This window comes from Pogonomyrmex barbatus, unplaced genomic scaffold (genome assembly GCF_055798465.1).
Source record: "Pogonomyrmex barbatus isolate J1 unplaced genomic scaffold, ASM5579846v1 scaffold5, whole genome shotgun sequence".
NCBI lineage: Eukaryota > Metazoa > Arthropoda > Insecta > Hymenoptera > Formicidae > Pogonomyrmex > Pogonomyrmex barbatus.
The window spans coordinates 10215418-10239577 of NW_028297149.1; the positions used below are offsets into that span (position 1 = coordinate 10215418).

Consider the following 24160-nt stretch of genomic DNA (forward strand, 5'->3'; position numbering starts at 1 on the left):
AGGATTAATAGATCAGAGATTAGTTCAATGAAAAAATAATACAGTGGCAGATTCCTTTCCTGACGAATGCAAATTTTTCAATGCATATACCTGAGGTATCAGAATACCAAAGCAGAATGTAAACACCAGCACAAAACGAACACATCTGTCGCAAAGTTTATGATATGGCCATATTCCTGAGATCTTCAAGTATAATCTGAGAACATTATAATACTTATTATGCAAAATAGCATTTTTGCCCTTCATCTTCGAGGATATCAAGGTAATATACTCAAGGTAATATCTCAGCGATACCACGTAAACGTTCGACATTCGACAAATTGCGGAAGTTACTTATCGATTCCTTTTATCCTCTATTCCGTAACAGTCACGTAATTCCACTTGTAAAATAAATGCACGATTTATTCAATACTTCGTATATTCAACTCCTCTATACATTTTTCAATAACAAAATTGTTCTTTTGTTTCTCTAGATTAATACGAGAAATAAAAATAAGAGATCTCTTTTGCAATAATAGTATATTAAGCCATGGCACATAGAAAATTTGATCAATAAAATATAAGTAAGAAAAGCGATCTATCATAGACGGTTGTGGTTCCTCAATCATAAGAAGAATAATCGGATATGATTGGTCAATTAAGTTAAGTTTTACTGCTTGAGTTTTTCTGTGTTACACAGTCCTATGTGAATTAGTTTCTGTGTTATAGTCCTATGTGAATTAGTTTCGAGCAAAGTTCTTAGAGAATATTCTTAAAAAGAGAGAACTATATATTTCTTCCGAAATGAAAAATAACAAACGATGTGAATATGTGAGATACTACTTGTAAATTGAACATGTGAGTTTCTACAAGTTCTGTAATGTGTGTGTGTAACTTACATTCTTATTTTAAGTTCTCTAATATCAATTCGGAAAGGAATAATAACAAATTTAGAAACGTATAAGATACTATTAGGTCTATGTAATTTAATACAACTTAGGTTCTATAAACTTCGATATTCATCGAAACGTTGAATGAAACATTCAAATGAAATTGATAGGATTTGACCAAAATATGAATAGCATCTACTAATGTTGAGATTATTAGGACTCAAAAAATTTTTCGATTTTTCGATGTCATCGCTTCTTTTCATTCCCGACTGTTTATTTAAACATTTATATTTTCTAGAACGGATTGGTTGTTCAAATCAATAATTTACATCACAGCATAATTATCTCATTGAATGTTTATATATAATTATATAACCAATTACCGATATACAATCGTTACAAATTATTTTGTACATAATCAATTGCGTGTATACATTAGCATATGGTATCGGAAATTATCAATCCTTCTTTATATATCTTCATTTCCGATAATTAAAACAAAATCATTTGTTTCTCCTGATATATAAAATTTTTTTAAACATTAAAAATTTATATTTTGAACATTTATATTTTGAACGAAGCTTAAATAAGCAAACATAAATGTAGAAGTGCAATATTACGATTGCTGAAGAAATATAAGAAAATGCTTATTGTAGGAGAGATTGAATTTTTATTTTTATTTATTAAAGAGATTTGTTTTAGTTCATACAATTTTTTATTATAGAAAATCGCTTACTACAAGTAGATACACATATGCAATGATATCATTGGAGGGAATAGAACATAGTGAGATAAGATACAGAAGCTTTTACAACCTTTAAAAATAAAAGATTTTCTTAGATTTTTTATGATTTGACAATAAAAATTGAAAACATGATAAAACAGTATTATATTTGCTGCAGCGAAGCTTTCGAGGGATATAATCATTAGTTTATCAGCAGTTATTTTGCACGGTGAATATCCTCTCGCTATAATCAGGAGAAGAAGTTTCCGACATCCTTTTGCAGTGTAATACCAATTTGACTTGGAACTATATTATTCGAATTAAGAGAAATTAAAATTAATTATAAATTTGGCAAATATTTATAATATTTGTATTAAATTCTTATCTTATCTATACTATTCTAAAAGCTATAAAGTTAATCTTGCAGTTTGTCTTGTGCACGTTACACATAAACAAATTGCAAAACTGAATTGCAATTGTAAATGTGATTATTTGTATAGCAATATAATGTATATAGCTATATAGGATGTTCTGCTTCATCTCGGTCCCATTTATTTTTTTACGATAGCAGAAGTCTTGCGGAATATCATGTATAATGTACCAAGAAAAAATTAAACATTTTGTTGTCGATAGCTTAGAAAAGAAAAAAGATTAAAAAAATATAGAAATTAGACTACAAATGTATCTCCAATAAATTTACATAGATTCTTACGCAGATTCGTTTGTTAGGAGCTACAGTCCAGTAAAAACTAAGCTTGCCAAGCAATAAGAAATAAATGAAAAAATTGTCCGGAATACATGGCAATAGGTCCCATAATGTCATCTATACTCTTATCTTCTTTTTTTAAATTCATCAAAATCTAAAAATATTTGATTAGTTTGAATGATTTTTCAATATTCTTTATAGCAATCGTACTATTTTTGCTGAAATTTCATGTCGCCATCACTAAAAATGATTATGAAAGAGGATATTACTTTTTTTAATTTTATCTATTCTGATTAATACTATGAAAATCCTCAATCTTTCGAAAAATATTCACAATATGAAATTAAATTACATACTTGCACACCGCATAAACTGCCAATGAACATATTTATGTTAACAATGACCAGAAATATTTTCGTATATATAAATTTAATGTGTTCCGCAAATCTATAAAATGGTAACACAAAGTAAAGTCTTATACGAAATACCAAAATATTAATATATGAATGGCTTATAGAAATATCAAAATATCAATATATTAAGGACAAAAATCATATAAATATTATTATTTTTTTTCATACACACTCTACCAATTGCAAATGTTTACGTAAGCAGTGTAAGACTTTTCTATAATTTTTATCTTTTGTCTTGTGCAGATTCAAATCAAAATTAATGTCATCATCTTTATCAATGTTTTGCAGTACATGTCTGTAATATCATCAGAAATAAACAAGTTTTGACACATTAAACGTTCGTAGTAAGACTGATTGAAAAAAATTGTCATTCAAAAACAACACGTTATCTTTCTATAAATAGGGAAATTGCTTTTACCCTATAACCGCAAACATTCCACAAGCATGATGTATTAAGATGTAATACAAACTGTTGCCTGTAGTTATAGCCAACATATGAGCGAATACCGCATAATTATGTATCGCTATCAGAAATTCGTATTGATTGATTCTTTCGCCAAATTCCACATGACAAGGCAGCTTTACTGCAAATGGTATGGATTCTGTCGCATTTGAAGTATCCTCTTCTAATAGAATCACAAAGAGTGATTTGAGACAGTAAAGAAATCCCATCGTAAACATGAAAGGATAAAAATATATGTAGTAAGATGTTTGGGTTATTCGTCTGTATATATGAAATCAGGAGGACCGATTTCTTTTCGCCATAGGCATGTTTCTTATTTAATTTTGTCAGGTAATGAGAAACTATATAAGGTTCATAGAAAATATATGATATAGAATACCACGTGCACACGTACCAAAAAGTTTACGTAAGGTTCTGTAATTTTACAATATACATACCTGTATAAAACATAGATACATGTTGTCCGAATTTAGCATGCTGTTGCAGAATAGCCTTTTCTGTATCTGTATTTAATGATAGCCAGTCGTTTTCTATTTTGTTAAGACAGCTCTTTATCTATAAATAAATGCTCGTATATTTCTTACACTAACATTTCTTCATACAAAAGTTAAAAACCAACGCAATACGAAAAATCTATCACTTACTTTTTCACTATTTAACATCAATATCATTAGTTTTATGCTGATTATTATGCCGACGAATATCGATGGCATACATTCGAATATATTATAGAGATTCATGAAATTAATTAGGTAAATTGTCTATTGAAATTAATAACGTGTATTAGAAATTAATCTTCAAGATTTCAAAATTACATGTAAATTTAATTAAATTATATGTAATTTAAATTTTTATATACTAAATAGACCACTACATTCTTAAATTATACGGAAATGTGTTTTATATATTTGTTTTCTCTTTTCTTTTTTATTTATTATTATATAATTTTATATATATTGCACTTCCGCAAGAAAAGTATCATAAGTCAAAATTTTTTTATGTTTCACACTATATATGAATTTGATTTTAAATACATTAGTTTTGAATTAGAAAAAATGATATAAATTGAATTCAAATACTTTTCGTAAAAAGAAAATAGGAAAAATATCTAAGAAATATAATATTAATCAAAAGAGGAATAGTTTTAGAATATATAACACTATAATAAAATTAATACATTACTTCTAGAGAACTTGAAATAAACAATTTGTGTTCGCCTTTAAGTTAACTCAACTTTAATTGCCGTAAATAATTAATTTCAATTTAAAATATGTATTTTTTCGTCTCTTGAACAATTTTATATTTTTAACTTGCGACATTTTTCTTATGTGGGAATAATGGGGGAATGTATATGAAACTTACATTTACCAAAAAAAAAAAAAAAAAAAGGAATTCGCTATAATTTGTTCATTAAAGAATCAAATTTTTTATAAAATATGAAATTATTCACATATATATATATATATACAATATTTATTATATATACAATATTGTTTAGTCATTTCATCTCTTATAGGTGAGAGAGAGAGAGAGAGAGAGAGAGAGAGAGAGAGAGAGAGAGAGAGAGAGAGAGAGAGAGAGAGAGAGAGAGAGAGAGAGAGAGAGAGAGAGAGAGAGAGAGAGAGAGAGGAGAGATATTGTATTCTAAGCAAATTATAATAACGTTCATGCCAAATGGCTTTGTCATTCATCTTTGAGAATTACAGTAGCAACTTACCGATTCCTTTTATTTCTTGTTTCTTTTATCCTCGTAATAACGTCGTAATTGCATTTGAGGAAAATTTAATGTTCATGTGATTTGCCACCTGTGTTCTTTTCTTTTCAATCTTTTAATGTCGAAATTGGTCTCTTAGATTCTCTCTTTAATACGGAAAAAAATTAGCTATTAAGAAATTAGCTATTTCTTAATAGCATCTCTTATTCTTTTAGCATTAATAGCATACGCATTACGCGACTTAATTTTTCGAGCAATAGTTTAGATTGAAGCAGTCTGGTATTGAAAATTTAATGTATATAGTAGAAAATATTGATAAGCATTCTCGATTTTCTATTCCACTCCCATCATTGTTGCAAGTCTCTGTGAATTGTCTAGTACAAGATGGTTTTACTGTAAAATATACAAGAAATCACAAAGATTCTATGTCGTACTTATCATGTATAACAAAGATTTTAATCAGAATTTACAAGGCATGTATAAATATTATAATTGAATACGTAAATATTAATATCTCTATATTGAATGATAACTTTATTTTAGGATAAAGAACTTGTTGGATGCAAGAAAGAACATCTTACTGAGATAGATAACATAAGCAGAACAGTACGTCTTATGGAGTTCAAAGAATTCAATAAAGCATCTTCTAAACAGAGGGTACATATTGGGAATCTTCCACTATAAATAAAAAAGTACTTGAATATATCGATATATTTCTGTTTAGATATTTAAAGCGAAATGTTTATTCGTCAATTATTACAATTGAAAGGCATGTCCATAGACAAAGCCATAGCGATTGTAGAACGTTATGCCACGCCGCAGATTTTGATCACAGCTTTGGAAAATTCTGGTAAAAATGGAGATCAATTATTGACAAACATTCAAGTCGACGACAAGAAAGGGCGTCTTCGACCTGCCATCAGTAAGTCTGTTTATCAACTTTACACATTGAATGAGTTGAATTAATTAATAAATATGCACAATTTATATATTTCTTATATTATTCTCCTGACATCCATCTTGCTCATTAATAAAACTTTATTGTATGTATTTACTTATTATATGTATTGTATGTATTTTTTACTTTTGTTATTACCATACATCTTCATTTTTATCAATTATAATATAGTATTGATTAATATCAGTAACTGATGACAGCAAAGATCAAACACACCATTAAGTATCATCGATTCGATATGTATTCTAATTAATAATGTAAAATACAATCACGAAATTGATCAAAATTTTAAGAAGTTATACATATATATTTGTTTATAATTTTCTTCACATAACATAGTTAAGTAACATATCTGGTGAAAAGTCTGTCATATGACCATACTTCGCAGATGATCATGAATAATTTACAGATCTTGTAACACCGATAAAAGTTGTCTGTGTTACTCATTTTGCTACTACGGGGAACCAGCGATTCCACTGAATGTTTCCGACAACTTGCAGAAACTCATTTACCTATTCTGTTTATCTTCTACTCGATAATAGCATTGTAATTACGAAGAATAAGCATGCGATTCTCCAACCCTGTCAGTTTGCATTTTTTAAGATAATTTTACATAATTATCTTTTGAAAAAGGATTTTCTTTTAACTTTATATTCCGTATAATTTTAAAAGACAGGAAAATTGATGGAATCTTTTTCCGGGAGTCGAGCTCAGGATCTTCCGTACTAAAACGACACTTAAATTGTTCGACCATTATTGCTTTCTATTCAGATCTATTCTAATTTTCCTGAATAGTTAATTGGCCTTAAATTTCCTGTATTAATGACAATATATAGAATAAATGTGATATATTGAATGATTTTGTTTTGTACAGACAGAACTCTATACGTTTTTAATGATTGAAGAAAATAAATAATAAGTAAAAAGCAAATAAGGGAATATATGAGATTAATAATTCTACATAAATTTACAGTTTTGTTTCTATAAGTTTCGACATTTAGATTCGTGAAATTGACGAAATATCGAAATCAATGTGCTATTAGTGAAATGTTGGGATTCTAGAATTTGCAAATAATTTTTAGTTTACATCATTATTTATTTTCTGATGCTAAAATTATCATTCTTTTTTTTTTAGTATACAAAATTCCAGGACGCAAAATTTCCATTTTGAACATTTCCAAGAAATTTGAACGAATGTACAACTCAAACAAATATTAATATAGAAATAAATGCAATATCAAAATTGCCGAAAAACATAAAGAAACATAGGAAACTTATATTACAAGTTTTATATATATATAAGAAACAAAATTTTCATTTTATTATAAAGATCTGGAATTCGTTTTGGATAACTTTATCTTTTATATAAAGAAAATTGCTTACTACAAGTAAAATGCACAGATGTGCTGAATTACTTTCGAAGGGAATAAAACATGGTGAGATAAGATACAGAAGTTTTCACAACCTTTAAAAAAATAAAAAATTCTTTTAGATTTATGATAATAAAAATTACATAATAAGATAGTTATTTATACTTACTGCACCGAAGCTTTCGATGGATAAAATCACTAGTTTGCCAGCGGTTATTTTGCACGGTGAATTTGTTCTCTTCATTATCAAGAGAAGAATTTTCTGACATCTTTCTGAGGCAAAATACCAATTTGCTCTACAGCTATATTATTCGAAATAAAAGAAATTAAAATTAATTATAAAAGTAGCAAATATTTATGTTTGCATTAAATTCTTATCTTACCATCTTATAAAAGCTATAAAATTTATATTTTAATTTGTCTTTTACATGACATACATAAACAAACTACAGAACTGAATTGCAATTATAGAAGAATTATTATTTATAATGCACCGAGAAAAACATTTTGATTTCTCAATAGCTTAAAAAAAATTAGAAAAACATAGAATTAGCCTACGAATGTCTTTAATAAACTTGTCCTCTTACATAGATTCATACGGAAGGATACTATAATCCAGTAAAAATTGAGCTTGCCAAAAAAGAAGAAATAAATGAGTAAGTTGTGCGATGTAGATAGCAGCAGGTCCAATGACGTTACTTATGCCTTTGTCTAAATTCATCAAAATCTAAAGAGCACATTTGACTACTTTCAACATGTCATATTTCTATTGGCAATTGTGTTATTTTTTGAAATTTTGTGAAATTAATATTAAAAATAATTATTAAAACAGAAATATTATAATTTTTATAATTTTGTACACGCTTATTGATACAATAAAAATTCTTGATCTTCTCAAAAATATTTGTAACATAAGAAACCAAAATTAATACGTACTTGTATACCAATTAAACTGCCAAGAAGCATGTTCAAGTTAAAATTAACCAAAAATATTTTCGTATACATAGACTCAATGAGTTGCGCAAATCTATAAAATAATAACACAAGAAATCTTATATATTTGTATAATAAAGTTTTATATTAATAAAGTTTTATATTATATATTTATAGAAGTCAAATATTTGAATATAAAGGCAAAAATCATATATCATAATTTCTTTATACATACTCTATCACTTGGAGATGTTTACGTAAACAGTATAAGGCTTTATTGTAATTTTCATCTTTTACTTTGCTCGGCTTTGAATCAAAATTAATGTCAGCATTTTTGCCAATACTTTCCAACATATATCTGCAATATCGTTAGAAATAAATAAGCTTTAGCAAATAAAATTGTAGTAGTAATGAAATAATCAAAGAAATTTGTCATTTCAAAACGACATACTGTTATTTTTCTGTAATTAGGAAAATCATTTTTACCCTATAATCGAGAAGATTCCACAAGCATGTTGTATCAGAGTATAAAACAAATTGTCAACTGCAACTGTGACGAACATATGAGCGAATACAGCTCCAAAACAATGTATCGTTATTAGAATCACATATTGATTAAATCTTTTGCCATATTCCAGATGATAAGGTAAGTCTGGCATAATTGGTGTGTCTGATTCTGTTACATTTAAAATATTGTCCCTCGTCAGAATCGATATGGTTGGCTTAAGCAGGATAAGACACTCGGTCGTAAACATAAAAACTAGGGGAAAGAATATATATAATAAAATATTTTAATAAAATATGTTTATTCACGTATATAAGACAAGAAGATTGATTTTTATGAGTATTTGTTATTCAATTTTTTCAAGAATTATTTAAGAACGATTTTGAGAGATCGTGGAAGATATGGTGCATACATATATGTATTCCAAAAATTAATATAAGCTTTTATGATTCTAATAATATACATACTTGCATAAAACGTAGTCAAATATTGCCCGTATTTAGCATGTCGTTGCAGAATAACTTTCTCTATATCTGTATTTAATGATTGCCAGTCCTTTTCTATTGTGTTAAGACAGATTTTTATCTATAAATAAATCTATCTATAAATCCTTGTATGTTTTACTATACTAACATTTCTATACAAATGTTAAAAGTTAACACAACATTGAAAAATCGTCACGTACTTTCTTATTATTTAACATCAAAATCAATATTTTTGTGCTGAATATTATGCCGATAATTATTGATGGTGCACATTCGAATATATCATCGAGATTTATTGGACCGATTAAATAAAGTGTCTGTATTGGAATGAAGATAAATTACAAAATTAATAATACGTTCTTAGGATTTTCAAAGTTATATATAAATTTAAATTACATATAATTTCAAAGGACCACAAAACCAAGGGTTTTGAACTCTCTGTGAAATTGGTTGAAACTTTAACATATTATAGTTCTCGACTCACTAATCAAAAATTTCCTTTGGCACAAAGAAAATTTGAAATAATTGAATCAATTTTTCATTGGTACCAAGTTGACTTAATATTACCATAATATTTAATACTACCATACTATCATACTATCATAATAATTAATTTTATTTTATCATAATTAATTAATTTTAAATTAAAATATACAATTTTTTTTCCTTAACAATTTTATATTTCTGATATGTGTCACTTTTTTATGGAGATACGATATACATATATAAAACGTGAACTTACCAAAAAAAAGGATTTGCTACAATTTGTTTATTACACTGCAGAAATATTAACTATATTTTTTTTTTTTCATTTAAGTCAAGAACAATTCAATCTTCATTATGTAAAATTATTCACACATTGTGTCCGGTTATAACTATTATTTTTTTATAAGCAAATAGTATGAATGTACTACGAGAAGTAGTATTCAATTCTTTCTAGCTTTAAACACCAATCGCGATCAAATAATTTTAAATAGGATGAGTTAGAGGGATTTAAAACAGAAAAAGCATGTGAAATTATCTAGCATTTAATGGATTAATAGATCAGAGATTAGTTCATTCAATGAAAAAATAATACAGTGGCAGATTCCTTTTCTGACGAATGCAAGTTTTTCAATGCATATACCTGAGGTATCAGAATACCAAAGCAGAATGTAAACACCAGCACAAAACGAACACATCTGTCGCAAAGTTTATGATATGGCCATATTCCTGAGATCTTCAAGTATAATCTGAGAACATTATAATACTTATTATGCAAAATAGCATTTTTGCCCTTCATCTTCGAGGATATCAAGGTAATATACTCAAGGTAATATCTCAGCGATACCACGTAAACGTTCGACATTCGACAAATTGCGGAAGTTACTTATCGATTCCTTTTATCCTCTATTCCGTAACAGTCACGTAATTCCACTTGTAAAATAAATGCACGATTTATTCAATACTTCGTATATTCAAGTCCTCTATACATCTTTCAATAACAAAATTGTTCTTTTGTTTCTCTAGATTAATACGGGAAATAAGAATAAGAGATCTCTTTTGCAATAATAGTGTATTAAGCCATGGCACATAGAAAATTTGATCAATAAAATATAAGTAAGAAAAGCGATCTATCATAGACGGTTCCTATGGTTCCTCAACCATAAGAAGAATAATCGGATATGATTGGTCAATTAAGTTAAGTTTTACTGCTTGAGTTTTTCTGTGTTACAGTCCTATGTGAATTAGTTTCTGTGTTACAGTCCTATGTGAATTAGTGTCGAGCAAAGCTCTTAGAGAATGTTCTTAAAAAGAGAGAACTATATATTTCTTCCGAAATGAAAAATAACAAACGATGTGAATATGTGAAATACTACTTGTAAATTGAACATGTGAGTTTCTACAAGTTCTGTAATGTGTATGTGTAACTTACATTCTTACTTTAAGTTCTCTAATATCAATTCGGAAAGGAAATAACAAATTCAGAAACATATAAGATACTAGATCTATGTAATTTAACAACTTAGGTTCTATAAACTTCAATATTCATCGAAACGTTGAATGAAACATTCAAATGAAATTGATAGGATCTGACCAAAATATGAATATCATCTACTAATGTTGAGATTATTAGGACTCAAATAATTTTTCGATTTTTCGATGTCATCGCTTCTTTTCATTCCCGACTGTTTATTTAAACATTTATATTTTCTAGAACGGATTGGTTGTTCAAATCAGTAATTTACATCACAGCATAATTATCTCATTGAATGTTTATATATAATTATATAACCAATTACCGATATACAATCGTTACAAATTATTTTGTACATAATCAATTGCGTGTATACATTAGCATATGGTATCGGAAATTATCAATCCTTCTTTATATATCTTCATTACCGACAATTAAAACAAATCATTTGTTTCTCCTGATATATAAAATTTTTTTAAACATTAAAATTTATATTTTGAACGAAGCTTAAATAAGCAAACATAAATGTAGAAGTGCAATATTACGGTTGCTGAAGAAATATAAGAAAATGCTTACTGTAGGAGAGATTGAATTTTTATTTTTATTTATTAAAGAGATTTGTTTTAGTTCATACAATTTTTTATTATAGAAAATCACTTACTACAAGTAGATACACATATGCAATGATATCATTGGAGGGAATAGAACATAGTGAGATAAGATACAGAAGCTTTTACAACCTTTAAAAATAAAAGATTTTCTTAGATTTTTTTATGATTTGACAATAAAAATTGAAAACATGATAAAACAGTATTATATTTGCTGCAGCGAAGTTTTCGAGGGATATAATCGTTAGTTTACCAGCAGTTATTTTGCACGGTGAATTTCCTCTCGCTATAATCAGGAGAAGAAGTTTCCGACATCTTTTTGCAGTGTAATACCAATTTGACTTAGAACTATGTTATTCGAATTAAGAGAAATTAAAATTAATTATAAATTTGGCAAATATTTATAATATTTGTATTAAATTCTTATCTTACTATTCTAAAAGCTATAAAGTTAATCTTGCAGTTTGTCTTGTGCACGTTACACATAAACAAATTGCAAAACTGAATTGCAATTGTAAATGTGATTATTTGTATAGCAATATAATGTATATAGCTATATAGGATGTTCTGCTTCATCTCGGTCCCATTTATTTTTTTACGATAGCAGAAGTCTTGCGGAATATCATGTGTAATGTACCAAGAAAAAATTAAACATTTTGTTGTCGATAGCTTAGAAAAGGAAAAAGATTAAAAAAATATAGAAATTAGACTACAAATGTATCTCCAATAAATTTACATAGATTCTTACGCAGATTCGTTTGTTAGGAGCTACAGTCCAGTAAAAACTAAGCTTGCCAAGCAATAAGAAATAAATGAAAAAATTGTCCGGAATACATGGCAATAGGTCCCATAATGTCATCTATACTCTTATCTTCTTTTTTTAAATTCATCAAAATCTAAAAATATTTGATTAGTTTGAATGATTTTTCAATATTCTTTATAGCAATCGTACTATTTTTGCTGAAATTTCATGTCGCCATCACTAAAAATGATTATGAAAGAGGATATTACTTTTTTTAATTTTATCTATTCTGATTAATACTATGAAAATCCTCAATCTTTCGAAAAATATTCACAATATGAAATTAAATTACATACTTGCACACCGCATAAACTGCCAATGAACATATTTATGTTAACAATGACCAGAAATATTTTCGTATATATAAATTCAATGTGTTCCGCAAATCTGTAAAATGGTAACACGAAGTAAAGTTTTATACGAAATACCAAAATATTAATATATGAATGGCTTATAGAAATATCAAAATATCAATATATTAAGGACAAAAATCATATAAATATTATTATTTTTTTTCATACACACTCTATCAATTGCAAATGTTTACGTAAGCAGTGTAAGGCTTTTCTATAATTTTTATCTTTTGTCTTGTGCAGATTCAAATAAAAATTAATGTCATCATCTTTATCAATGTTTTGCAGTACATGTCTGTAATATCATCAGAAATAAACAAGTTTTGACACATTAAATGTTCGTGTTAGTAAGAGTGATTGAAAAAAATTGTCATTCAAAAACAACACGTTATCTTTCTATAAATAGGGAAATTGCTTTTACCCTATAACCGCAAACATTCCACAAGCATGATGTATTAAGATGTAATACAAACTGTTGCCTGTAGTTATAGCCAACATATGAGCGAATACCGCGTAATTATGTATCGCTATCAGAAATTCGTATTGATTGATTCTTTCGCCAAATTCCACATGACAAGGCAGCTTTACTGCAAATGGTATGGATTCTGTCGCATTTGAAGTATCCTCTTCTAATAGAATCACAAAGAGTGATTTGAGACAGTAAAGAAATCCCATCGTAAACATGAAAGCTAGGATAAAAATATATGTAGTAAGATGTTTGGGTTATTCGTCTGTATATATGAAATCAGGAGGACTGATTTCTTTTCGCCATAGGCATGTTTCTTATTTAATTTTGTCAGGTAATGAGAAACTATATAAGGTTCATAGAAAATATATGATATAGAATACCACGTACACACGTACCAAAAAGTTTACGTAAGGTTCTGCAATTTTACAATATACATACCTGTATAAAACATAGATACATGTTGTCCGAATTTAGCATGCTGTTGCAGAATAGCCTTTTCTATATCTGTATTTAATGATAGCCAGTCGTTTTCTATTTTGTTAAGACAGCTCTTTATCTATAAATAAATGCTCGTATATTTCTTACACTAACATTTCTTCATACAAAAGTTAAAAACCAACGCAATACGAAAAATCTATCACTTACTTTTTCACTATTTAACATCAATATCATTAGTTTTATGCTGATTATTATGCCGACGAATATCGATGGCATACATTCGAATATATTATAGAGACTCATAAATTAATTAGGTAAATTGTCTATTGAAATTAGTAACGTGTATTAGAAATTAATCTTCAGGATTTCAAAATTACATGTAAATTTAATTAAATTATATGTAATTTTTATATACTAAATAGACCACTACATTCTTAAATTATACGGAAATGTGTTTTATATATTTGTTTTCTCTTTTCTTTTTTATTTATTATTATATAATTTTATATATATTGCACTTCCGCAAGAAAAGTATCATAAGTCAAAATTTTTTTATGTTTCACACTATATATGAATTTGATTTTAAATACATTAGTTTTGAATTAGAAAAAATGATATAAATTGAATTCAAATACTTTTCGTAAAAAGAAAATAGGAAAAATATCTAAGAAATATAATATTAATCAAAAGAGGAATAGTTTTAGAATATATAACATTATAAAATTAATAAAATTAATAAAATTAATAAAATTAATACATTATTTCTAAAGAACTTGTAATAAACAATTTGTGTTCGCCTTTAAGTTAACTCATCTTTAATTGCCGTAAATAATTAATTTCAATTTAAAATATGTATTTTTTCGTCTCTTGAACAGTTTTATATTTTTAACTTGCGACATTTTTCTTATGTGGGAATAATGGGGGAATGTATATGAAACTTACATTTACCAAAAAAAAAAAAAAAAAAAGGAATTCGCTATAATTTGTTTATTAAAGAATCAAATTTTTTATAAAATATGAAATTATTCACACACATACACATATATATATATATATATATATATATACAATATTTATTATATATACAATATTATTTAGTCACTTCATCTCTCATAGGTGAGAGAGAGAGAGAGAGAGAGAGAGAGAGAGAGAGAGAGAGAGAGAGAGAGAGAGAGAGGAGAGATATTGTATTCTAAGCAAATTATAATAACGTTCATGCTAAATGGCTTTGTCATTCATCTTTGAGAATTATAGTAGCAACTTACCGATTCCTTTTATTCCCTGTTTCTTTTATCCTCGTAATAACGTCGTAATTGCATTTGAGGAAAATTTAATGTTCATGTGATTTGCTACCTGTGTGTTCAGTTCTTTTCTTTTTAATCTTTTAACGTCGAAATTGGTCTCTTAGGTTTTCTCTTTAATACGGAAAAAAATTAGCTATTAAGAAATTAGCTATTTCTTAATAGCATCTCTTATTCTTTTAGCATTAATAGCATATGCATTACGCGACTTAATTTTTCAAGCAAAAAAAAATCATGGACGTTGGTCTTGGAATGACAGAACTGTACATTCCTTTCGAAATAGTAAAATTAATGAACAATTACAACATGTGAAAACATGAAATACTATTTTCATGGAAATTAACATAGGCTAGTTTCTACAAATTTCGATATTTATGGAAATAGTACATTGAATTTAAGTAAAATTGATATATAATGTAAATACTAATGTGCTATTAAGTGAAGTGTAGATTCTAGAATTTACAAATAATTTTTAATATCGTTTTGTACTTCGTCTGTTTTAAATAATTAAGTTCTCTGAAATATCAGTCCAGTGAAATAACGCATCGAAGTGTCGTGGAATTAAAAAAAGTGTCACTTATGTACAACAGATTGCAGCATTTTTTATTGGACTAAAGATAGTATTTTATCATATGAGGCGGTTCATTTTTGAGTGAATGCATAGATGCGCCAAACTATCGCTGGAAGGATCGAAACATAGTGAGATAAGACAGAGAAGTTTTCACAACCTTTAAGAAATAAAAAAATTTTCTTTGGAAAATGTATAATGCGAAGGCAGTCAGAATATAGTAATTTTAGACTTACTGTTGCAAAGCTTTCTATGGACATAATCATTAATTTCCCAGCGGTTATTCTGCACGGTGAATTCGTTCTATTCATTATAAGGAGGAGAAGTTTACGACATCTACTCGAAGTGTAATACCAATTTGCTCTGCAGCTATTACTCAAAGTAAATTATATTTAAGGTGATTAATGATTAATCTAGCAAACATTTGTGTTTATATTTTAGTTTTCATCTTGTTATTAAACGCTTCTGTTGATTTATTGCATTTCGAATTAAATAATGTATAACAGAAACGAGAAAACACATGATAAACATTTTTGCAAAGAACATTAAAATAGAAATATTTTTTAATAAAATAATGTTTCCAATTAGGATAGATTTGTTAGATATATAAAATGCTCATTTTTTGCTTTGGTAATAAATAATCATGTAGAAATAAATCGAATCTAATCAAGAACAAAGTCACAATTCTAGATAGCCGAAGAAAAAAGAATTTCCGATATATTTTACACGATTATTCTTATCGATTGCAAATGTTATTAAAAAACATTTCTATATCAATGAATTTTGTAAAAATTTTCATCACATTTTCTCGCTTTCGACGTCATTAAGGCAGATGGCAGCAACAAACCAATAGTGATGTCAGAAACGATCTGTAGTTGCTGACTTATTATAGTTATCTTGATAATGTCAGAAGTGAGAAAACACATCATAAAAATTCTTGATCAGCAGGAGCATTGAAAACAAAATCTTCTATTATTTGTTTTGTTATATATGCTTTGCCTGTAAGTCTAATATTATAATCAGAATAACTAACAATTACAATGTGAGAACGTGAGATACTATTTCCACGGAAATTAATATAGCTTTTTATAAATTCTGGTATTAGATCCAAAGGCAAAGCGTGTACTGATGACACATGATATTATCAATGTGATATATATATATATATATTTTATATTTATATAATAGATAATAAATAAAATAAGAGTAAAATTTAAATTAGCTTAATTTTTCGGATTTCTAATAAATTCATTACTTGATAAAAAATATGTTTAAGTACATTTAGTTCATACATTTAAGTTGAATATATTCGAAGAGTGATATACGAAAGTATATTATCTACATTTCCTCCTTTTACCGCTAAATTCAGCTACTGCATGAAGATATAGTCGCTGTTTATAGATCTATGATAACATATAAAGAAACTACAACAACATTAGAAAAAGTGTGATTTTAAGCGAGCGACTATTTATTGCAACTGTAAATAATTCGCTATACTAAGAAAATCAAATATTTTGATTCAAAATTCCCTTGATGTGTTTGAAAAAAAATTAGGAAAAGGTGATAATTAGACTGCAATGATAATGATTCGATAAATTTGCATTCTTACATAGAGTCATACGGAAGGACGCTGTAATCCAATAGAAACTGAGCTTGCCAGAAATGAAGAAACATATGAATAAGTTGTGCAACATAAATAGTAATAGGTCCAATGACGTCATTCGCGGTTTTGTCTAAATTCATTAATACCTAAAATGCAATTTCAAAATTTTTTCAAATTTCTTTCGATTATCATATTAACTTAACCGATTGTTAAAATTTCATTTGCGGTTACTCAAAATAACTAGTAATAACTTTTTTTTATTTTTTGCAATAAGAATTTCGTTGAGTGGGGAATAATCAATTTTGAAATTGATATTATCAATGTGATATATATTGAATTATCGATTTATTAAAAACGCGAGGAATCTAGGTATAGCTTTGAACGAGCTATGTTGCAGTTTGTAATTTAACGACACGATATAAGCATCTTCCTTGAATTTATACACATAATTCAGTGAAGGATAATTATTCGAAATTAAGATCTCATCCGCTGATTAATGCAACCTATGATCTATGATTGTAATAAATTTTTTCAAATTTTTATTTTTTGTTATCAATATGACAAAATTTCTTGTTTCCTGCAAAAGTAACTGTTATACTATACAAAAAAAAAATTGATACGTACTTGTATGCCAGCTATACTACCGCCAATCATATTCATATTAAGATTAACTAAAAATATCTTGGTGTAAAGAGACTCAATTTGTTCCGCAAATCTGAAAAATGTTCATAATGGTTCATATTAATACGAAAAATTCGATATCTCAACGGTAAAAAGGGGATTGTATAAAAAGGGGATTATTGAGGAAAATATATATATAAATATATATAATTATATATATATATATATATATATATATATATATATATAATATGCAAATTCTTGATACGAACTCAATCACATGAAGATGTTTGCGTAAACATTGCAAAACTCTCTTGTAATTATCATCTTTTCTTTTGTCCGATTTTGAATCAAAAGTGACACCAGCATTTTTCCCGATGTTTTCCAACACGTATCTGCAATGCCGCTAATAATGCAGACATTTCTAACAAACCGTATTTTTTAATAATAAATCATCGAAACAATCGATTACCATTTAGAGATCGATTGTTGTCGTTTTGTAATCAAAGTAAATCATTCATACCCAATAATTGAAAACATCCCACAAGCGTGCTGAATCAAAGTACAATAAAAGCCATCCACCACGATTACGGTGAACATGTGAGCTATCACGGCCCCATAACAATGCACCGTTATCGGATATATGTACTGATTGAACTTCTGGCCATACTCCACGCGATAAGGTAATTTTGATGCAAATGATATAGAGGATTTTGTGACGTTAATGGTATCATCAACCATCACAGTTAACATGACTGGCTTAAGTACAAAAAGGCATGCCGTCATATGAGCATACACTAAAAAAAATAAGATATGAGAACGTCTTGGTCCGTATTTATCTATATTTGAAGCAAAAAGACCAATTTATTGCAATAAATACATTTTAACACATTCACTGTTTATAATCCATCAGGTGGATTGATTTCAGTCAGTGATATGTTTAGTATTTATGGTATTATGCATATAATGGGTAAATCTATGCACACTATAAACAAAGTTATTTTCATATCGAAAGATTCAATATATTTTATATAAAGAAAATAATAACTAAACGGCGATCAAAATTAATCTGCATTTTTTTTTAATAGAGTAACTTGAGAATTTAATCTAGTACTTTCGGATGAGTTTTTTTACACGCCAATCAAATTCTGTTCTCTTTATGTTTTATTGAGATGGAACACGAAAATATTCGAGTAATTATATCGCGATGCTTCGCAAAAGTTGCATTACTTCGCGCATTATTTTTAAAATCATATCAAATATTTAGGCGTCCCTCTTCTTTTATTCCATGAAGCTGAAAGAACTGAACGCTTTGCCATTAGTTCTTCTTTGCATCAGTAAATGTGTTAAGATTTTTAAAAGATTCTATGAAAAAATGTTCTTTTTATGTAATTTGAAGGTCCTATGACGGAGCTTCATAAAATCGTAGGAGATCTGATATACACTTACGTACATATGTTTGTCCAAAAAGTTGATGTTTTTATGATTCTAAAATGAATATACCTATGTAAAACGTCGTTAGGTGCTGTCCATATTCAGCATGCCGTTGCAGAATAGCCTTTTCTATATCTGTATTTAGTGACAACCAGTCCTCTTTTATCGTATTAAGACAAATCTTTATCTATAAGAGAATATACGCGTTTGTTTTTTTATTACACAATATTCCTTCATAGATAGATTTAAAGTTAACATCGAACACCCATCACTTACTTTTTCATTATTTAATATCATTGTAATTACTTTAAAACTGAGGACTATGCTGATGAATATCGATGGCAAAGACTCGAATATGTCATCGAGAGTTATTGGGTGAGTTAAGTAAAGTAACTGTATTGGAATTAATTATATAAAATAGAATCATAAAAAAATAATTAATTGTTTCCAAAATTTAAATAGCTATACACACATATATATATATTTTGTTTCTAACTTATAATTATTATTAAAGTTAATCAGTATATTAAAGCAATTTTGTTTATATATATATATATATACACACACACACACACACACACACACACACACATATATACCTGGGGTATCAAAATACTAAAGCAAAATATAAATAATGGCACAAAGCGAACACATCTGTCGCGAAGTTTGTGATACGGCCATGTTCCTGAAATTATCAGGTATAATCTAAGAACAATGTAGTATCGACTTCGCCAAATGCTCTTCTTGCCGTCCATTCTTCGAAATAGTTTAAGATTGTGAACTGTATCAACGGCTCTACGTAAACGTTCGATATTTGACAAATTACAGAAGCTTACTTACCTATTCCTTCTATTCTCTGTGTGTTTTGCAACATCATCGTAATTACTGAGAAATAAGCGTGCGAATTTACTGTCTATGTATTCAGCCTTTCTCTGTTTACACTTTTAAAGCTGGTCACATATACCATTTCTCTCTGAAGAGAACATCCCCTTTTACCTTTATATTCCGTATATTACGTATATATGTGTTAGGCGAAATAGTCTCAAATAGTACTCTTAGCGAATACATCTGATGGTTTATTTCTTGATCAAACAGAACCTTACACTTTATCAACAATTCGAAGAAGTAAATGATAAAGGTAACGAATAATGTGAATATAATGATAATTTAATTTTTTAGAAAAATTTCTGTAAACTCCAACATTGACACATAATATATACATAATGACGTGCTATCAATGAGATGTGAATTTTAGTCTTTAACAGTGATTTAATGAAAATATGTATATGAATATTTATAGTCACATAAAAAGTCACATAAAAAGTTTTCGACGATAAATTATAATAATATCAGCAGGTAATTAAAAATCATAAAATTTACTTTTCACCGATATTCATGTGAATTTGTTAGGCTAAGCATTATTAGTTTAATCTTTTCTACAGCAGTGAATGTATTAAATGAATAAATTTAAAATAGGAGCAAGTATAATACATCGAAAGTGCTATGGAACTGAAGAATAGTGCTCGTTACATTAGATTGTATTTTTATTGCATTAAAAAAATGTATTTTCTCAAATGTTTTACAGAGAATGCTTAGATATTATCATTGGAGCGATCGAAATACGGTGAGATAAGATAGAGAAGCCTTCACAACCTTGAAAAAATAAAAAATTTTTTTGATAAATAGCAATAAATGCGACGATAAAGATTCAAAACAATATTTTATAATTTATTTATACTTACTACGGCAAAGCTTTCGATGGACAAAACCATTATTTTACCAGCGGTTATTTTGCACGGCGATACCGTTCTGTTCATAATCAGAAGAAGAAGTTTCTGACATCTTGTCGAAGTATAATACCAATTCGCCCTGCATCTATTATTTCGAAATAAAATTAAATTAATAAAATTAATAGATTAATAATAAATTTAGCAAGTATATGTACCGTAGTACTTTATACTAGATTTTTATCCTATCTATTCTATCTATCTATTTTTAAATATAAGAAATTTTAAAATTTATCTTTTAATTTGTCTCGTATATATTACGTTGTAAAAATATTGTAATAATATTAAAAACTACAATTATAAGCGCGCGATTATTAATAGCAATTATAAATAATAAGATAAAATATTTTAAAAATTTAGAAAAAAGGAAAAAATAGGAAACTTAAAAATTAGGTTATGGGGATAATATATTTAATATAAACTTATTAAAATTTGTATTTTTACATAGATTCATACGGAAGGACGCTGTAGTCCAACAGAAATTGAGCTTGCCAGAAATGAAGAAACAAATGAATAAATTGTGCAATATAGACTGTAATAGGCCCAGCGATGTCATTCATATTCTTGTCTAAATTCATCAATACCTAAAACGCACACTTAATTATCTTTGAAAGCTCTTTATATTTTTTGAATTACTACATTAATATTAATTGATCGTTGAAATTTCGTACGATGACTAAAAATAGTATCATTATTCTCAAATTTCTGTTTATTGTTGTAAATTCGATAATAAAAATTTTTAGTTGTTCCAAAAATATCCTTTGACACATGAAGCAAAATTGATGCGTACTTGTATCCCGGCTAAACTGCCACCAATCATATTGAAGTTAAGATTAAGCAAAAATATCTTTGTATACATAGATTCAATATGTTCCGCAAACCTGGGAAATAATCACACTAAATCATTATAACTGATATGAAAAATTCAGCATTAATGCAGAAATGAATGAAAATGAATAACTATTGTTAAATAATGATTAATGTCTTCATACATACTCTATTACATGGAGATGTCTACGTAAACAATTTAAGACTTTAATATAATTATCATCTTTCATTTTGTCCGGCATCAAATCAAAATTGTTGTCGCTATTTTTACCAATGTTCTCCAACACGTATCTGTAATGTCACCAGAAATCTCAATGCTTTTCGCAAATCGTCTTTTCGTCACTTTGTAATCGGTATTATTATCTTTCATCAAAGTGTATCATTTTTACCCAATAGCTGAGAACATTCCGCAAGCATGTTGAATTAGGGTATAGTACAAGCTGTCAATTGCAATTGTGGCGAAAGCGTGAGCAAGTATAGCTGCGTAACAATGCACTGCTATTGGATACACGTACTGATTGAGTCGTTTGCCATATTCCACGTGAAAGGGCAGCCTCGACGCGAATGGTATAGTGGATTCTGTTACATTTAAAACATCCTCTGCTAACAGGGTCAGCATGACTGGCTTCAGCACGAAAAGACATGTCGTCATATGCATGAAAACTAGGAAAAACAGTGTATGTGACAAGATACTTTAGCTATATATATTTATCCACATGCGTGAAATGAGAAGAGAAATCTTTTTGTTGAAATAAGATGTGATGTTTTCACGATTATTTGCAAGTGCATAAACATAAAAATGCTTCTTTTCACAGATGATATGGATACTTACACTTGTGTTCATAGGAATTTTTTTTTTTTTTTTTTATAGTTATACATACCTGCGTAAAATGTCGCAATATATTGTCCAAACTTAGTATGCCGCTGTAGAATATCTTTTTCTATACTTGTATTTAGTAACAACCAATCTTCTTTTATTGTATTCAAACAAATTTTGACCTGTGAACAAGTACGTAAGTGCGTAAATTTTTTATTATGCTAAGATTTTTTTCATATAAATGTCAAAAGTTAACGCAACATTGAAATACATCACACTTACTTTTTCACTGTTTAACATTATCGTTAGTATTTTAAAGCTGAATACTGTGCCGATCATTATCGTTGGTAAACATTCGAATACATTATCAAGATTTAGAAAGGCAAGAAAATAAAGTAACTGTATTGAAATCAATAATGTGAAATATAATCATGAAATTAATCAAGTTTTTTGAATTTACAAAGTTATATGTCTATTTATTTATAATTTTGCGCAATCAAATTTCTTATAATAAAATACATAAAAATCTTATTTATCTATATTTATTTTCTATTTCTCTTTGTCTCTTTAATATTACAATAAATAATGTATATATTTAAAAATTGCGTAAACAGTTATATATAATACAATTTAAAACATAATACAATCTCGAAATTTTTAAAATAATACAATTTTCTAGATTTAAGTATTGATGTCAAATATATGTAGAAAATTCTTTTTGATTGGAAACAAATTTTTTTTATCTATAAACTGAAAATGTCAGTCAATGATTTAAATTGTAGTTTCTGCTATGTTCAGAATTGTATTCGTATTCCTATTATCATAAATTTTCAAACAATTTACTAAAACTAAAAAATTACATCTTCCTGAATCAACAATTGTTTCTTCTTTATATTTAAAGTGTCAATTAATTCAATTTGTATATATTTTATAATTACATTAGATTTTAATTCTTCTTATCTAATTCTTCTTATCTTCTTATATTTTGTATTAAAAACAAAAATATTTGTTAAGAGTTTGAAAATGCATCACGTTATTATAAATATATTTTATTATGCTGTAACTTCGTCGTTAACAAACATATTAACAAACACATTAAGATTCGGATTGTTTAAAGAGAGTTAAAAATTATAATAATCAATATATATTTTGCAGTGCAATAAATACGTTGTAGCATATTTTTTGCCGGTAAATGCACATTTTTCATTATATATACCTGGGGTATTAAAATGGTAAAGGAGAGTGTAAATATTAACACAAAGCGAATGTATCTGCCATAAAGTCCATGATATGGCCACGTTCCCGAGATAGTTAAATATAATTTGAGAATATAGTATTGCCTTTGCCAGATATCTTTCTTGATCATTTTTCGTAATAGTAATATGGCAAGCTATATCAGCAATTCTCTGTGATGAAGAACGTTTGATATTCGAT

General features: G+C 27.5%; 4 protein-coding genes across 14 annotated transcripts in view; 2 read left to right on the forward strand and 2 right to left on the reverse strand.

The window, feature by feature from the left end:
* Positions 1-24160, forward strand: part of mus81 (mus81 structure-specific endonuclease subunit) — a 41797-nt gene that overhangs the window by 6310 nt on the left and 11327 nt on the right. The window contains exon 7 of one of the 7 annotated variants that reach the window (XM_089081875.1): positions 8789-9263. The exons of 5 other annotated variants lie outside the window; for them this stretch is intronic. Coding sequence is in view for 1 of the 2 variants with exons in the window: in XM_089081871.1 (XP_088937997.1) it covers positions 45-94 (50 nt within the window). In the remaining variant the exon portion in view is untranslated. Of the gene's footprint in view, positions 1-44; positions 264-8788; positions 9264-24160 lie in introns of those variants that run through there. One more of the 7 variants, XM_089081871.1, reaches the window with a different exon arrangement.
* LOC105423106 (structure-specific endonuclease subunit MUS81-like) lies at positions 122-21567 on the forward strand. Of its 5 annotated transcripts, none has more exons than XM_089081906.1 (6): positions 122-262; positions 474-837; positions 5433-5546; positions 5614-5811; positions 8622-8796; positions 10221-13196. In XM_089081906.1, the coding sequence occupies exons 4-5, from the start codon at positions 5628-5630 to the stop codon at positions 8750-8752; spliced, it is 315 nt and encodes a 104-aa protein (XP_088938032.1). In that variant the 5' UTR covers positions 122-262; positions 474-837; positions 5433-5546; positions 5614-5627; the 3' UTR covers positions 8753-8796; positions 10221-13196. The 5 variants fall into 5 exon arrangements, with proteins under 5 accessions (XP_088938032.1, XP_088938034.1, XP_088938035.1 ...); XM_089081908.1 differs by lacking the exon at positions 10221-13196 and adding an exon at positions 7809-7873 and having other exon boundaries at positions 8622-9263; XM_089081909.1 differs by lacking the exons at positions 8622-8796; positions 10221-13196 and adding an exon at positions 21530-21567.
* Positions 15901-19252, reverse strand: LOC105427500 (uncharacterized). Its single transcript, XM_089081901.1, has 4 exons — positions 18384-19252; positions 18133-18255; positions 17864-17954; positions 15901-17385 (listed from the first exon to the last, which is right to left on the reverse strand). The coding sequence occupies exons 1-4, from the start codon at positions 18644-18646 to the stop codon at positions 17242-17244; spliced, it is 621 nt and encodes a 206-aa protein (XP_088938027.1). The 5' UTR covers positions 18647-19252; the 3' UTR covers positions 15901-17241.
* On the reverse strand, positions 20897-24098 carry LOC105427501 (odorant receptor 49b-like). Its single transcript, XM_011639260.3, has 9 exons — positions 23943-24098; positions 23009-23125; positions 22791-22908; positions 22299-22572; positions 22078-22200; positions 21872-21962; positions 21526-21665; positions 21037-21169; positions 20897-20947 (listed from the first exon to the last, which is right to left on the reverse strand). The coding sequence occupies exons 1-9, from the start codon at positions 24090-24092 to the stop codon at positions 20897-20899; spliced, it is 1197 nt and encodes a 398-aa protein (XP_011637562.3). The 5' UTR covers positions 24093-24098.